The 18,659-nt window shown below is 44.6% G+C and overlaps 1 protein-coding gene across 1 annotated transcript in view; it reads left to right on the forward strand.

Moving 5' to 3' along the window:
• Positions 1–18,659, forward strand: part of LOC137326851 (uncharacterized) — a 64,934-nt gene that overhangs the window by 11,029 nt on the left and 35,246 nt on the right. Inside the window, exons 2-4 of the mRNA XM_067992230.1 lie at positions 12,004–12,127; positions 15,883–16,067; positions 16,168–16,331. Of these exons, the coding sequence (XP_067848331.1) occupies positions 12,004–12,127; positions 15,883–16,067; positions 16,168–16,331 (473 nt within the window). The remainder of the gene's footprint in view (positions 1–12,003; positions 12,128–15,882; positions 16,068–16,167; positions 16,332–18,659) is intronic.

Genomic DNA, 18,659 nt, shown 5'->3' on the forward strand with positions numbered 1-18,659 from the left:
TTTAAACCCTCCCCAACAGCACTAGCAAACACTCCCCCTAGGACATTGGTTCCAGTCCTGCCCAGATGCGTCCAATTTGTACTGGTCCCACCTCCCCCAGAACCGGTTCCAATGGCCCAGGAATTTGAATCCCTCCCTCTTGCACCATCTCTCAAGCCACGTATTCATCCTAGCTATCCTGTCATTCCTACTCTGACTAGCCCGTGGCACTGGTAGCAATCCTGAGATTACTACCTTTGAGGTCCTACTCTTTAGTTTAACTCCTAACTCCCTAAATTCAGCTTGTAGGACCTCATCCTGTTTTTTACCTATATCGTTGGTGCCTATATGCACCACGACAACTGGCTGTTCACCCTCCCCCTCCAGAATGTCCTGCAGCCGCTCCGAGACATCCTTGACCCTTGCACCAGGGAGGCAACATACCATCCTGGAGTCTCGGTTGCGTCCGCAGAAACGCCTGTCTATTCCCCTTACAATCGAGTCCCCTATCACTATAGCTCTGCCACTCTTTTTCCTGCCCTCCTGTGCAGCAGAGCCAGCCACGGTGCCATGAACCTGGCCACTGCCACCTTCCCCTGGTGAGCCATCTCCCCCAACAGTATCCAAAACGGTATACCTGTTTTGGAGGGAGATGACCGCAGGGGACCCCTGCACTGCCTTCCTACTCTTCCTCTGTCTGTTGGTCACCCATTCACTATCTCCCTCAGTAATTTTTATCTGCGGTGTGACCAACTCACTGAACGTGCTATCCACGACTTTCTCAGCATCGCGGATGCTCCAAAGTGAGTCCATCCGCAGCTCCAGAGCCGTCAAGCGGTCAAACAGTCGCTGCAGCTGGACACACTTCCCGCAGGTGAAGGAATCAGGGATACAGGAAGGATCCCTGAATTCCCACATCCCACAAGAGGAACATGACACGGCTGTGGGATCTCCTGCCATGACTTAACCCTTAAGTTAGCTTAACAACAACTACTATGTCAAGAGAAAAAAAAGGAAAGAAAAACTACTTACCACTCCCTTTAAGGAGTTTACTCCTTTAAATTGTTCTTAATTTAGAGAATGTTAACTACACTAGGGACCTTGATTTACTAAAAAAAACGCTACTTCCTATAAGACCTTCAGACCTTACCTTTCTTTTTACTTTAGTTACTGTAGATAAGTAGAAATACTCACCTGAACCTACTCACCAATCAGGTGCCTCCCCTGTGTCGCGTCCCTTTCTGATTCCTGACGTCACTTCGAACTCGGTCGCAGCTCCCTCCGCTCCTCTCAGCTGTTCTCAGCGCTCTGAAATCCCGCCTTTTATCGGACGCTCCCTCCGCTCGGCTCGGCTCCTCTCAGCTGTTCTCAGCGCTCTGATATCCCGCCTTTTATCCATTGTAAACGTTCAAGTCCGCGCCCCTTGGACTTAAGGGAGCGGAGATGAGGACTGTACCAGGGGGAGCGACCAGGGTGAGAGAGAGTAATGGTTTTTCTGGGGACAAGGACATCAAAGGTGGAGGTGAGGATGTGATTGAGTAGAAATGTTGTGGTGAATGGAGGGCCAAAGGCTAGACAGTTGGGAATTTGAAAGTGCTGTTGTAAGTGACTTGGGGGAGAGCTTTTTCTAGGGGCGGACACAGACGGAAGTGGGGTTGGGAGGGGGAAGGGGCATGTGGGTGGAGAGGGATACAAGGAAGTGATCAGTGATGGCCTTATCTGTGATTGACACGTGAGAGTAGAGAGGCCACATGAGATGGCAAGGTTGGTGATCATGAATATGGGTAGGGGAGTTTATATGGAGGGAGAGATTAAGGAAGGATTGGAGGGCAGTGAACTCAGAGGAGAGAGAGCATCATTCGGTGCAGAGGCTGAGGGAGGAAAAAAGTGAAGATATCTCGGCGAGAAACATGGTGTGGTACTTGGGTGGGCGGTAGAGAACGATGATTTTAAAGGAGAGGTGAGAGGGATGGAACAAGGTGAGATGCTCAAAGGAGGAGAAGGTGCCAGAGGAGTAGGGGGACAGACCAAGGTGTGATTTGGTGATTAGGGCCACACTGCCACCTCGGCAGCCTGGGCGGGGCAAGTGGTGGAAGATATGGCCAGGCAGGGAGGCTTTATTAATGGGGAAGGTATCATCACCTGTCAGCCAAGTTTCCGCCAAGTCCATGATGTCGATGCAATCATCCACGATAAGCTCATGGATGGCAAGGGCCTTGTTCACATGTGAGCAGACATTCTGGAGGGCGATGCGGAGAGGGGCGGTGATAGCTGATCTTCTGGCAGGGTCCATGGGGTCAGCGCCGGGCGGAGTGAGTGGGACGGCAAAGATATTGGCAAGATTAGCCCCCATTGGGTGCGCTGGGCGGCAAAGTCGGTGAGAGAGTAGGATGGATCAGTTGAGGTTGCTATTCGTAAGGAGGCAGCTTCGAGGGCCTCGATGGGCCATTCGGAAGATGCCAAGAGAGGCACGGAGTGACATTGTAGCCTTATCTGAGAGGGAGTCAAGCCTGGAAGGGCGGCAGGAGAGTAGGAATGTCGAAGAGTGCTGAAGGGTTGGGGGTAGAGATTTGGGGGAGGGCAGAGTATCCGAGAGGGGAGAAATGAAAGGAGGCATGATGACAGGAGAGAGGGGCCTAGGAGGGGTAAAGAGAAAAGAAGAAAAAAGGAGAAAAAGAAGTGAAGGGTTGGGGTCTGGAGCAACAGCCAAAACGTGCACATGAATGGACGCAGGGAAACTCAAGTTACTAAACGTGATTACACAGCAAGATTAGGATAGACAGGTCCTGGTAATAAACAAGGAATAGAGAAGAGACAATAGGAGGGAGTCCAAAGTTAAAGTCATGGGTCCCATGGTGGGATGAAGTAGATGTAGATAGGGTGGAGTCAGCTTGGAACATCGACGAACTGATGTCCAGGTTTGAAGACAGTTGTGGAGGGCAAGTGAGTCTAGAAGCTATTTGAAGGGTAGATTATCGGAAGAGTCAAGAACTGTTTTTACTTACTGATAGAACTCCATATTTATGAAATCTCCAAATTAAAAAATGAAGCTCTGCACTCGATTCACCAGTATTCAGTGAGATATATCAAATTGTCAGTTCAATTTTTTTTTAGTGAAGAGCTGGCAGAACAGTAGGCTTTTTCCCTCATTAAAAATTTAAAAATTAAGTTTAAAACGCATTCTAGAAAGTTTTTAAACATCACTTTGCATCTATTGCAGTCATACTACAGCTGGAGCAAAGCCAAATAGTCTGACAGTACTTCCTTGAAACATTCTCACGCCACCTCCCTAAGTTCAGTTTGGGTAACAATATATTAGATTAACTACACAGATTGCCTAAGGACAAAGCTGTAACCATTGAACATTGACATGAAGTGTGTTGTATAACAGCCCATTACATAGACCAAAATCAGGGAGGTGGTTTATGGGTGAATACATATCATTGATAGTATTATGTCCAATCATCTATACCTTTAAGTGTGAGTTGCTCAGGAACTGGACGTCTTTTGAGTATTTTGGCACTAAACGCGACTGCTTTATTGTTACTTTTATGCCAGGTTACAGAAGACCACAAAATTTACAAGAAAATTCGGTGGGGAGCATTGCATGCCCATAACGGAGCCCACCCAATTTTCCATCCATTAATCTAAATGGGTGGAAGAAGCCGATGGCGGTGTGCTGTGGGCATGCGATCCTTTCTGTCTGAGTTTCCTTTCTGCACTATACCCAGGCAATCCTTTGCACCAAAAACAATGACAGAAAAACTTGCTCTATGATGTCCATATCAAATTCTGCACATCACTTGCATGCAAAACAAATATGTGCTTTCAGTTTTAGAGTCAAATTCATGTTGCCCATTTTCACTCAATAAGCCCGTTGTCTGATGGTATATCAGTTTGAATCTCAGCAATCCTCCTCAGGGCACCATCTAGTTGAACAGTTCATAAGAAAGCAGGACAACATCAATTTTGGCCATAAAAGATTAAGAATTTTGAATTGGCTGGTATGATGTGACATTAAGGGCGCCAAATAGGCCTGTTGGCCAGGGACTGCAGAAACTACTGAGTTTATTCCGAACTGCTGACACACAGGCAAAAGCAACTTTTGAACTGAAGTAACCTGAGTTCAGTCGCTGGCCTGAGCTGGCTGGAACTGGTTTGAATTAGCTAAGTTTTGTGAAAGACAAAGGAGATGTGATAAGACACAAGTCCTTATTTAGAAAAGGAGTAATGAGGTAATGCTACCTAAGTCCTTGGGACAGAGCCAATGAGGAGAAGACACAGACTAGGTGAGCAAGCCTAAACCAACGGGAGAGAGACAGCACAGCTTGAAGAGATGAGATTCGGAATAAGAAGGAAGAATCTCGGGCATGGAGCCAGCGAAGACTCCAGAGACCAACCATCGCGGAAGTGGAAGAACCTACGTCAGGGACGTAGAGACGACGTCGAAAGAGAGAGAGAACGGAACGCCTGGCCAGTGTCAGCTCTCCTTTTCGGGTATTAGCCTTTATATTCTGTGACCACTCAGGGAGTGTCAGAGAAACCTAGTGGGTGTGCGTTTAGATCCTAGTTTGGGTATAAAACTGTATAACCTGGTGCAAACTGCATGTCTATATCTAACCAGACGTATAAGCTATATGTATATGATCTAACAACGTGAATAAAGCGAATTGAGAGTTAAGAAAGAATTGACTCTTCTCCTCTTTGTACTAAGCCAATAACCATAACCGGTGACCTCCGGTCAACATATTTGGCATCCCTGGGTGGGCCCGAGAATAAATCTCTCCGTTGAGTCAGCGGGAGACTCAAGCCGAACCGAATTGGCAAAGGGTGGGCCCGAGAATAAATCTCTCCGTTGAGTCAGCGGGAGACTCGAGCCGAACCGAATTGGCAAAGTACACAGAGAACAGGAGTTTGGGTTAATTCAGAGCTATTAACATAAGATGACGAATCAAGGGGAATCTCCAAGCCCTGGGGACTTGGACTGTTTTGACTGGAAGGGACTCCTCCAAAAATACGTAATAGGGAAGTGGCTGCAATACGGGGAGTATGCGGGTCACATTGGAGACAAGGGAAAACTAGCTGGGGAGACCCTTTGGAGAATTGCTCAAACAAAGATGTCAGATAAGAAATTTAAAAAGATACAGAAGTCCGTAGCGGTCGGATGTTTACTTGAGGACTGGATAGAATGCCGACAGCAGGCTAGGAGAGAGCGGGACAGACTAGAAGAAGAGAATAAAAAACTCCGTGAGGAGATAGCCCGCCTTAGTGAGAAGGTAACTGATCTAAAGGGACAGAAGTGCAGATTTGATGCACATGAACCAATATCAGTTATAGTGTGAAAAATTGGCTAATGAATAGAGTAAGAGACAGGGAGAAGCCCAAGCAGCTAAAGCTGAGGTGGAGGGATGGAAACAACAATGTAGTGATTTAAAAGCTGCTATGAATGTGATTCACAGAGCAGCTCAGGAGAAGAGGAGTAGTACCGGTGATCACACAAAGTGTCAGAAACTGATAGTGAGGCTGCAAGATCAGCTAGCCGCACAGAGGGGCATACTGTGTGTTTTCGCACCCGGAAGAGGTGAAGAAAGCAGTCAAGGGGATGTAGAATGGGATGATTTAGCAGACGGGGTAGATAGATACAGCAGCAGTGACGGGGAACCTCCACCAGAAGATCCACCGCCAGCATATGCTCCAGAGCCGAAAAAACCGTCTGCCCCAATGGCCCCCCTCGTAACCACTAGAGCACAGATGGGGGCAGATGGCCGGGATATGACATATTCCAACCCACTTGGGGTACAAGAACTGAGGGATATTGCAAAAGATATTGGGACGTGCGTGCCCGGGGATGATCCTAGGGAGTTGTTCCTAGCGGTCAGGCAACAGAGAGGGGTACACGGCTTAGACGATGCTGAGGAAAGAAAATTAATCCTAATGTGCCTACACTCACATATACACTCCGCCCTACCGGAGGAACAAAAACTTGGTAGAGGCACAAATGAGACCTTAAAGAACCAGGTATTATCTGTCATGGGCGATAACAGAGGGGATCCAGTGGAGGCGCTAATGAAATGCTATCAAAGAAAAGGTGAACACCCCACCGCATTTTCGGCCCGCATTCGGGGGTGTCTCAAGGGGTCTACGGCACAGGCTTAGATAGGGATAATTTACAGCCGGAGGTTAGGAACCGATGGCTGAGAACGCTAGTGTTGCATGGCACTGAGGAGTCGAGGAGGTCACTAGATCAGTTTGATCCCACTGATGACACACATACGGAGCCCTGGATAATTAGGAAGATGGTTAGAGTATGGGAAAGGGAAACACCAAAACTATCCAAGGCATCCGGGGACAGAGCAATGCCTGTTAAAGATCAGGCGACAACCTGGAGAAATGAAGGGAGGTGACCTACTCAGGGGGAACCCCCTCCAGCTTATCAGACAGTGGGCAGAGGTAGAGGCAGAGGGAAAGGAAACTTCTCGGGAACAGGGAGAACTCAAGGTGAGGTGTCCAAATGTTATAGCTGTGGCCAAGAGGGACACTTCGCAAGGGACTGCCCGAACCCGAGACGAGAGAATGCAGGTCGGGGAGGAAACCAGAGCCTACCCGTGGAAGGGCCGAATAGACCAAGTCCTCAGTGTGATATGATAGAAATATCACTGAGTTCCGGGTTGTACCCCGAACTGCAATGACGGTCTCAGGCCTCTCCGTTATGGGTGTGTGACGTGCGGTGGGATGACACGGGGAGACCCCTAGTGAATGGTAGGGTTGGAGGCCGCCCTATTACATTCCTTTGGGACACAGGGGGATCCCGAACCACCGTTAACACCACTCAGATCAATGACATAGATTGGAAAATTCAAAACAAAATTGTTCTAAGCGGATTCACAGGGCATTCACAAGTGGGATATGTGAGTGTACCGTTGGAAGTCGGTGTGGGAGACATAGTGATAGAGCATTCAGTGGCCCTTATCAAATTACCCAGTGAACAAGAACATATATTAGGGATTGACTATGTGGCCAAAGCGGGACTCTGCTTTGACCCCGTTAATTGTATGATTTGGCAAATGCCTTTGGGCATGGGCAGTATAAATCACACACTCGTCCTGGTGGGGGAATATCGGGATAGGATATGCACGATCGGGGAAATGTGGATAAAACCAGGAGAAATGAGTGACGATCGTGAAGTACAACAAATTATTGCACAAAACTCAATAGTATTCGCCAACATAAACATGATTGTGGGAAAATGACCGGGAGTATGTAGTGCAGTGTGTATACAAGGTCCAGACCCCAAACCACAAAAGCAGTACTGTTTCCCAAAACAAGCAGAAGAAGAGATAGAGAAGGTGATACAGAGTCTGCTGCAGCAAGGGATATTAAGACCAATAGCTTCTACTAATAACGCACCTATTTGGCCAGTGAGGAAACCCGACGGTAGCTGGCGATTAACGATAGACTACAGAGAATTAAATAAAGTCACCCCGTTAACAGCCCCTACAGTAGCAACTAGCCCAGAGACAGTAGTTCGACAAAATGAGGATGCGCAGTGGTTTACGGTTTTGGACATAAGTAACGGTTTTTGGTCTATTCCACTGGAGAAAGAATGTCAATATAAATTTGCGTTTACTTTCCAAGGACAGCAATATACATGGACTGCCCTGCTGCAGGGATTTCACAATTCCCCGTCCATATTTCACCAACGGCTGAGGGAGAGGTTAAAAGGATTCTCAAGGCCTGAATGTCTAGTGCAGTATGTAGACGACTTACTCCTACAAACTGAAACCAAGAAGGAACATTATCAACTGCTAAGTGAATTACTGCAGTTGTTACATGACTTGGGATTAATGATTAATGATTAACCCTAAAAAAGCGCAGACCATGAAACAAAAAGTTACTTACTTGGGAATGATTCTGACACCGGGAAAAAGGTTGGCAGACTCCCTGTAAAAGGGTTAAGGTCCTTCTTGGGCTTGGTGGGATATTGCAGGGACCACATTGATCGATTCGCCACAAAAGCGGCCCCGCTGATGGAATTATTAAAAAAGAATGTGGCCTGGGAGTGGAAAACAGAACACACCCAGGCCATGACCGCTCTCAAGCAAGCACTAGCTGCCGCGCCTGCTCTGAAAACCCCAAATCCAACTGAGCCGTTTTCATTGGAGGTGGCTACCACAGACACCACCCTCTCGGCAGTTCTATTACAGGAGACACACGGGAAATTATGACCAGTAGCGTATGCCTCACGTATGCTCTCACCAGTAGAGCAGGGGTACACGGTATGCGAAAAACACTTGCTAGCTGTCTTTTGGGCAGTGCAGCATTTTACCTATATAGTGGGACTAAACCCACTTACAATATTAACAGAACACACCCCCGTACAGCTACTGTTAGACGGAAGGATTAAGGATGGTTCAGTTAGCCAAAATAGAATCACTAGATGGACATTGTTGCTGCAAGGCAGAAATATAACCGTAAAGGGGGTGAAAACCACCACTATGTTAGCAGACAACTTAGTTTATCAGGGAGAAAAACATGAGTGTCAATTGATGATAGCAAATGACCCCAAGGGCCCATTTGTATCAAAAAAAAGGGAGGGGGTAAGACGGGGCCTGAAAGCAGAAAAACAAAGGAAACAGGAAAGGAAGAACCCTATTTTAAAATTTTTGTGGATGGCTCTTCATCAGTACAGGACGGGGAAAGGAGAACTGGCTGTGGGATATACATGGAGGATGAACACGGACAGGAAAGATATAGTGCGGCTCTGAAATTACCTAAAACCATAAGTGCGCAGGCAGCAGAACTAGCAGCCGTCGCATATGTGGTTGGTCACCCGGAATACTTTCCGCCCAGATCAGTCATATATTCTGATAGCATGTATGTCTGTAATAGCCTCACAGAACATTTGCCCCATGGGAAGCGAGAGGATTTGTCTCAACGGATGGAAGGCCCCTTCCTTCGGCCCCGCTATTACGGTACATCTTTGAAGAAGCACAGGGGAAAGGATATGGGAACACAAAAGTGAAAACTCATTCAAAATTATCTCCCGAAGGGAACAGGAAAGCTGATGAACTAGCCAAACGAGGTGCTGTAAATGGACAAGAATGGCAGCCACCGATTGGGGAAATCGGGGGCCAGAAAGAGAAGCAGGTCAAAGTAATAGATTTAACGGAGGAGCAAAAGAAAGACAGAGAATTGAAAAAACTAATAGAAGGAGCAGAGTCAGACACATACAAAAGGCTCAAGGGGGTCTATATTCAATACGGAGTGGTTTTCATCAATGGACTAAACACACTAAAATAATTAGAACTCATGCTGATAAAGCAGATGAACTGCTACGGGACCCCAGGTTCTGGGATAAGTTTTGGAATTGGGGATCTAATGTTCAAATACATCTATGGGTCAGGATTTTATCACATGCTGCTGTAGTTGTGATTTTATGTGCATTAATACTTGTCATATTCAATGTAAGAACATTTACCTGACGAAGGAGGAAGCCTCCGAAAGCTTGTGAATTTAAAATAAAATTGCTGGACTATAACTTGGTGTTGTAAAATTGTTTACAAATATTCAATGTATATCAGCTTAGAAGGTGGAAAAATGAAATTTTGCAACGATTGAATGTTAGTGCTATAATGAAACAGAAGAAGCGATTATCAATATAAGGACACTGTGTGAAGTATATTTTATATACGCTTCTCTTTTATATTTTTCTATAACCATATGATATCACGGATGTGACATGCCCATTGGGGGACAATGACAACCTCAGAAAGGGAGAATAATGATCCTAAGATCCTATGATCTTTGGATCAAAAGGGGGGAGATGTTGGCCGGGGCTGCAGAAACTTCTGAGTTTATTCCGAACTGCTGACACACAGGCAAAAGCAACTTTTGAACTGAAGTAACTGAGTTCAGTCGCTGGCCTGAGCTGGCTGGAACCGGTTTGAATTAGCTAAGTTTTGTGAAAGACAAAGGAGATGTGATAAGACACAAGTCCTTATTTAGAAAAGGAGTAATGAGGTAATGCTACCTAAGTCCTTGGGACAGAGCCAATGAGGAGAAGACACGGACTAGGCGAGCAAGCCTAAACCAACGGGAGAGAGAGACAGCACAGCTTGAAGAGATAAGATTCGGAATAAGAAGGAAGAATCTCGGGCGTGGAGCCAGCGAAGACTCTGGAGACCAATCATCGCAGAAGTGGAAGAACCTACGTCAGGGACGTAGAGACGACGTCGAAAGAGAGAGAGAACGGAACGCCTGGCCAGCGTCAGCTCTCCTTTTCGGGTATTAGCCTTTATATTCTGTGACCACTCAGGGAGTGTCAGAGAAACCTAGTGAGTGTGCGTTTAGATCCTAGTTTGGGTATAAAACTGTATAACCTGGTGCAAACTGCATGTCTATATCTAACCAGACGTATAAGCTATATGTATATGATCTAACAACGTGAATAAAGCGAATTGAGAGTTAAGAAAGAATTGACTCTTCTCCTCTTTGTACTAAGCCAATAACAGTAACCGGTGACCTCCGGTCAACAGGGCCATGTAGCGCCGGTTGTTTTGGCGCTACACGGCCTCTCCGACATCCAAGATGGCGTCTCGGATGCGCACGCACGTTTCCTGCGTGACATGTGCCAGTCGCCATCTTGGTATAGGAGTTTGCGCAGGCACAGATAACGAACGCTGGAATCATGTAAAGTAGGGAGAAAATGGCTTCAATCAGTGTGCAACGCTGATTTAAAGTGATAAGTCCCAAAATGGTGTCTAACACTCAACTCAACACACAGTCTTAACCCTGACCATCTGAACGTGTCTTAGAGTGCCTGGAGGACCCCCCCCCCCCCCCACCAGCGCTATTTAAAGGGACCATGAAGGATTTACAGGTTAGTTGCTGGATTATTGCTTCTGACTGCTGAGACATTTGTAACTGTTTTTGGAGGTCACCTAGACTTGAATACTAGGACGCGGGGACATAGCCTAACATTTAGAGCCAGGACGTGCAGGAGTGAAGTTAGGAAATGCTTCTACACGCAAAGGTGGGAGACATTTGGAATGCTTTTCTGCAGACGGCAGTTGATGCTAGCTCACTTGTGAATGTTAAATCTGAGATTGATAGATTTCTGTGAACCAAGGGTATTAAGGGATATGGGGCTAAGACAGGTATATGGAGTTAGGTCACAGGTCCACCATGATCTAATTGAATGGTGGAACAGGCTCAAGGGGCTAAATGCCACTGCCACTTGCTGCCTCTTGATATGCGCCACCTTCTCCTGCAAGAAACGGGACGTGTACCTGGGTGATGTGCCTGTCATGGTTGAATAGCTGCCAGTGTGTGTGGCCTGTGAGTTGTGGGTGGGCGGCTTGTAACAGTGGTAATGTGTAAGGGTGAGAGGAAGCATCTGATTGGAAGAGTTGAGTACTGATGGAAAGAGTCTATTGGTATGTGGGTGATGGGGGTGTAGTGCGTGGGGCAGTTGGTAGGAGACGCCACTTGACAGTTGACCTCACTCACCTTGCCCACTCATGTCAAAGCATTGAACTTCTTCCTGCACTGCATCCATGTTCATGATGCTGTGCGCCTGGCATTGACTTTGTCCCCCGCCGCCTCCCACTGTCTTTTGAGTATATGTCCGGAGGGCTTCTTGCACACTCCCCCCCACCCGTGGATATTCGATGTCCCTCCTTCTGTCCACCTCTTGCACCCAAGGTCGCAGGGAGGAAATAAAATCAAGAGGCCCCTTGTGTGCCTCCCGGCTGCTGTTTCCAGAATTGAACTGTCAGAAACTAGGATCTGGGTCACCTATATTCCCTCTCAACTGGACCGTAGTATATGGCATGGGAAAGACTTGGAAAAAAAACTGAGAATATATAAAGCATTTCTGTAGTAAAATTTAAAAATGAGCATGTTTGACTTTTTGTCAATTGACCGAATACTTAACTGTAGAAGAGTCATGTTTGACATGAAATCCAAAACAATATTCTCTTTAGGAAACATACATATAAAACCTGTTTTTTTTAATCAATACAGTTTTTGGAAAGCTACTTGCACCACAGAATGTGAAAATGCATTCCGTCAATTTTAGGCATCTACTACAATGGGACCCAGTCACTTACCACAAAGGCAACGTTTATTATTCAGTTGAGTATCAAAGGTGAGTGATATAAGATAATAATTCTGTTTTACAATTATAGTATTAATTGGCTACTCTCTCGAAATCTGAAACCCATGGCTATGAGTGGCTAACAAGTGAGAAATGAGCAGATGGAATAAATAAAAAAGATTTTTCTGGAATTCTTACTGTTTATTCTGTTTATATTAAAACTACAATGATGTCATACAGTTGTTAGTATTGACTAAAAGCATGCTAACTGTTACTCTTCTGTGTCTCAGTTTAAGTATTGGCCTTGGCTCAGCGGTAGCAATTTCGCCTCTGAGTCAGAAGGTTATGGGTTCAGAGACTTGAGCACATAATCTAAGCTGACACTTCAGTGCAGTACTGAGGGAGCGCTGCACTGTCAGAGGTGCCATCGTTCAGATGCGATGTTAAACTGAGGCCATGTCTACCCTCTCAGGTGGACGTAAAAGATCTCATTGCACTATTCGAAGAAGAGCAGGGTTGTTTCCTGGGCGTTCTGGCCAATATTTGTTCCACAACCAACATCACTAAAATAGATTATCTGGTCATTATCTCATTGTTGTTTGTGGGACCTTGCCCGTGCACAAATTGGCTGCCGTGTTTCCTACATTACAACAGTGATTACACCCCCATGGTACTTCATTGGCTGTAAAGCACTTTGGGATGTCCTGAGGTTGTGAACGGCACTATATAAATGCAAGTTCTTCTTTAAAACAATATTTATTTTTAAATGCACTTTATTCTGTATGCATAAATTAAATGTTAAATATTATAGCGCTTTCTGGCTGCTCTATGTACTCTAATAACTGTTAAGTGGTCATCATGCCAAGGAAGCTCAGTACTGAGAAGGTAAAGCTGTAACATGAGAAATAACACGAGTGTAAAAAGAATTACTGTCACATGTTTTGAAAAGAATGAATGTCACATGCTTTGCCTTTGTACTTCGTTTTATGATATTGATCTCATGGAAAACATGCGACTGCTATAACTATCCACTTTGCTTTCATTAGGTTACTTATTAACTTAAAAAAAAGTGAATAGGTTGGTATTGAATTATGATTTACAGTAGGACACTGGTAATTGGTGCTTGGTGAGAAGGGGAGTTATTCCACTATTTAACTTGTTGAGATACGTAAATAGCAGTTGCGAAAACATACACCACTCTTTTACTTTCATTATGTAACATGTCTGCAATGTTCATTTAGAACTATAATGAACATCAAACATTTAAGTATTGAGCTATCAAGTTCCCTGCACTATTGATATTCAATTGCATTATATTATTGATTCATCAGACTTCGTGAAAAGTTGTGGTTTTGTACTGACTCAGTCTACATAATTAAAAGTATTTCATCTAGCACACATCCATCACAACTCAAACTGAAAGCACTTTGTCACACATACAAAATATATATCACACCTACATCTGATTAGTTTAAATGTAATATTTATAAAATAGTAACATATCACAACTGACTTTTTAAAAGATAAAGTATTAAAAAGAAAAAGAAAACAAAAATAATTTCCTTCCAGTTTCTACTGACCCCAAGGGAAAGGAGTCACAGATTTACAAGCAGCTGCCAAATTAGCGAAAAGTCCTGCAACAACAATAATTAACTTCTAATTAATCTCAGGATGTGCCCACTTCCTCAGGGAGTTGCTAAGCAAGGCCTTAAAGAGTCATGCCAAGTTAAACACTGCTCTACTTCGCAGGTAAACATCACAGCCTTACTCCAGACCCCATACTACCTGTGAGCGAAACCATGGGAAATCAGGCAGTATTTTGTAATACTTTCAGCCAAACCATTATCATATGGTAGAAATGCTGACTATTGCTATCATGGGGAGAAAAAAAATGCAGGTTTTCTGCCCATTGTAAATATTATGCATTACATAAATCATATAGTTCACATGGAACTTCTGCCCAGTGTTTGTAAATCTGATAAATGCTGGAGGAATGTGAGGCTACTAGGAACATCGGAAAGGAGAGGAACGGAAAAGGTAATTTTAGTCCATCTAGCCGGCCCCAAAGTTAAGTCAAGACTAGATGAAAGTAGAATTTATTTCTGCTTTTCATCTATTATACACTGATAGTACTGGCACAGGTAATATCAGAGACAATGCTGTGTATTTGACATTACTTTGACATTGTAATCTTACTCATTCCAATTCCTGTGTGTTTGACTGAAAATGAGCACATAGCTTCATCTGCTTAACTTTTTTTCTAAATGTGCTGACAGTAAGGGGAACATTGACCTTGTTCTCCACCCTTTCACCTCTTGGGGAGGCCTAGTTACTGGTTTATGCCTTCTGTGAGGTTGAAATGTCTCAATTGAAGGGATAGGAATGCATAGCAGGTTGCCTCACAGGCTTTCATCTCTGAAGCCTGCATTCAATTCAGTGCAGACCAACAGGATAAATATCTCTTTCCATTGTGTGTGAGGATCCTTTATGAAATGAGTGAGTGTGCATCCAAACTGTCCATAATTCAGCACCAATTGACAACTTCATTTGGAGAGGACATATGAATAGCTTAGTATAGGAAGGAAATGGAAATATAAAATGACACTAGATCAGTACAAAACGCCCTTTCCACCTTTGATGAAGCTACTTTGTTGGTGCAGAGCGGAGGGAACCTTACTCCACATCTGACCATATCCATCCAGACCTGGGAGATTTCAATGCTGACACTGCCTGAGGCTGAACCAGATCGTTCGCAACCTTGGTGTCCTATTTGACCCTGAGATCAGCTTCCAACCACATATCTGCTCCATCACCAAGACCGTCTACTTCCACCTTCGTAACATCGCCCATCTCCGCTCATCTGCTGCTGAAATTCTCATCCACGCCTTTGTTATCTCTCGACTCGACTATTTCAGTGCTCTGCTGGCTGGCCTCCCATCTTCCACCATATGTAAATTTGAGCTCATCCAAAACTCTGCTGCCTGTAGTCTAACTCGTCCCGTTCTCCCATCACCCCTGTGCTCACTGACCCACATCAGCTCCTGGTCCGAGAATGCCTCGATTTTATAATTCTCATCTTTGTTTTCAAATCCCTCCGTGGCCTCGCCCCTCCCTATCTCTGTAACCTCCTTCAGCCGTACAACCCTTCTGCAACTCTGCGCTCCTCCAATTCTTGCCTCTTGCACATCCCTGATTTTAATCATTCTACCATTGGTGGCCGTGCCTTCAGCTGCCTAGGCCCTAAGCTCTGGAAATCCTTCCCAAACCTCTCCGCCTCTCTACCTCTCTCTCCTCCTTTAAGACGCTCCTTAAAAACCTGTCCTAATATCTCCTTATGTGGGTCGTGATAAATTTTGTTTTACAACACTTCTGTGAAGCACCTTGGGACGTTTTACTACGCTAAAGGCGCTATATAAATGCACATTGTTGTTGTTGTAGTGTTGCCATTCCTTTATCATCACTGGGTGAAAATCTTGGAACCCCCTACCTAACAGCACTGTGGGAGTACCTTCACCATGTAGAGTGCAGCGGTTCAAGAAGAAGGCCCACCACCATCTTCTCAAGGACAAACCGGGATGGGAAATAAATGCTGGCCTTGCTAGAAACGCCCGCATCCTGAGACTGAATTTGAAAAAATATAGCAAGAGGTGTGCTTGTTTATACCCATCGTAGACTAGTACTATGTTATTGACATATTGATCGCTTTGTCATCTCTCGCCATCAGGAACAGAAACGTTTTGCATGTATAATTGTACCTAACAATGCACGTGATGCTGAAATATCTTTATTATTCATTTTCTTATTAGTTACTATGACATGAACTATAAACATGAGCCCTTCAAGAAAAGCTGCACTAACATCAGCTTCACAGAATGTGACTTGTCAAATGTACTGGCCAGCATGGCTGGTTATTACCTTCGTGTAAGGGCTGAATATGAGGACGAGACATCTGAGTGGGCCGATATCAAGGAGTTTGAACCTTTTGCAGACAGTAGGATTGATCATTTTTTCACTTAATTTGTCTTGAAATTAAATATTTGTCAGTGATTTTTTTAAACACAATACCAATGCAATGTCTCTTTGTGATGCAGCTGAAATCGGACCTCCTTTAGCGGTGGTTGTGAAGCCACGGTTGGATATGCTCGATATCAACTTCTCTGAGCCTGTAAATGAGAATGATAATAAATCAATGCATGAATATTTTTTGGACTTGGCTTATAAAGTGTCCTACTGGAAACTTGCAGGGGAAGAAAAGGTAAATTTCGCAGGACTGAAAAAACGAGATAAATGTATTTTTTCGTTAGTTTAAAAGGACATCTTCCTTGTAATTGTAAATTCTGGTGAGCTAGAAAGCCAATAAACTAATCTGGTCAGCTTGTATTAGGGTCCAGCTCAACGTAAGTGTCGATACCAGCAAGTGTGCACAATCTGTCCAATATTCCAAAAATCCTTTTGCAGTCAATGACTATTGTGCAAGAGGTGATTTACCAGCAATCCATCAGTAAAAATTCTGAAGCCGCAGGGCTCAGTGCTGGGGCCTCAACTATTTACAATACATATCAATGACTTGGATGAAGGAACAGAGTGTTTTGTGGCCAAATTTTCTGATGATACAAAGATAGGTGGAAAAGCAAGTTACGATGAGGATACAAAGTGTCTGCAAAGGGATATTGACAGGTTAAGTGAATGGGCAAAAATTTGGCAGATGGAATATAATGTGGGAAAATGTGAAGTCATCCACTTTGGGAGGAAAAATAAAGAAGCAAAATATTATTTGAATGGAGAAATACTACAAAATGCTGCGGTACAGAGGGATCTGGGTGTCCTTGTACATGAAACACAAAAAGTCAACATACAGGTGCAGCAGGTAATCTGGAAGGCAAACGGAATATTGGCCTTTATTTCTAGGGGGATGGAATATAAAAGCAGGGAAGTCATGCTACAACTGTACAGGGTGCTGGTGAGACCACACCTGGAGTACTGCGTACAGTTCTGGTGCCCTTATTTAAGGAAGGACATACTCGCATTGGAGGCAGTTCAGAGAAGGTTCATTAGGTTGATTCCGGATATGGAAGGGTTGTCTTATGAGGAAAAATTGAACAGGTTGGGTCTAAACTCATTGGAGTTTAGAAGAATGAGAGGAGATTTTATTGAAACATACAAGATTCTGAGGGGACTTGATAGGGTAGATGCTGAGAGGATGTTACCCCTCATGGGGGAATCTAAAACTAGGGGGCATAGTCTCAGAATAAGGGATCGCCCGTTTAAGATGGAAATTAGGAAGAATTTCTTCTCCCAGAGGATTGTGAATCTTTGGAATTCTTTACCCCAAAAAGCTGTGGAGGCTGTCATTGAATACAAACAAGGCTGAGTTAAACAAATTTTTGATCAGCAAGGGAGTCAAAGGATATGGGGAAAAGGCGGGAAAGTGGAGTTGAGGTAAAAATCAGATCAGCCATGATCTCATTGAATGGCAGAGCAGGCTCAAGGGGCCGAATGGCCTACTCCTGCTCCTATCTCTTTTGGTCTTATGGTCTTATAGAAGCAGATTCCATAGGAACTTTCATTGGACATGTACTTGAAGAGGACTAATTTGCAGGGTTATGGGGAAAAAGCTGGGGTGTGGGACTAAATTGGACAGCTCTTTCAAAGAGCCGACACAGGCAAGATGGGCCGAATGGCGGCCTCCTGTGTTTTATGATTCTATATTACAGACCAAAATAATTATCTGCATTTAAAGCTATAATTAAACATAGAAAATAGGAGCAGGAGTAGGCCATTCAGCCCTTTGAGCCTGCTCCGCCATTCAGTATGATCATGGCTGATCCTCTATCTCGATACCATATTCCCGCTCCTTCCCATACCCCTTGATGCCTTTTGTGTCCAGAAATCTATCTAGCTCCTTCGTAAATATATTCAGTGACTTGGCCTCTACAGTCTTCTGTGGTAGAGAATTCCACAGGTTCACCATCCTCTAAGTGAAGAAATTTCTCCTCATCTCAGTCCTAAATGTCCTACCCCGTATCCTGAGACTGTGACCCCTCGTTCTGAACCCCCAGACAGGAGAAACATCCCCCCTGCATCCAGTCTGTCTAGCCCTGTCAGAATTTTATATGTTTCAATGAGATCCCCTCTCATTCTTCTAAACTCGAATGAATACAGGCCAAGTCGACCCAATCTCTCCTCATATGACAATCCTGCCATCCCAGGAATCAGTCTAGTGAACCTTTGCTGTACTCCCTCTATGGCAAGAATATCCTTTCTTAGGTAAGGAGTCCAAAACTGCACACAATACTCCAGGTGTGGTCTCACCAAGACCCTGTATAACTGCAGTAAGACATCCTTGCTCCTGCACTCAAATCCTCTTGCAATGAAGGCCACCATACCATTTGCTTGCTGCACCTGCATGTTTGCTTTTAGTGACTGGTGTACAAGGGCACCCAGGTCCCTTTGTACATTAACATTTCCCAATCTCTCACCATTTAAATAATACTCTACCTTTCTGTTTTCCCTTCTGAAGTGGATAACTTCACATTTATCCACATTATACTGCATCTGCCATGTATTTGCCCACTCACTCAAC

This window comes from Heptranchias perlo, chromosome 11, assembly GCF_035084215.1.
Source record: "Heptranchias perlo isolate sHepPer1 chromosome 11, sHepPer1.hap1, whole genome shotgun sequence".
NCBI lineage: Eukaryota > Metazoa > Chordata > Chondrichthyes > Hexanchiformes > Hexanchidae > Heptranchias > Heptranchias perlo.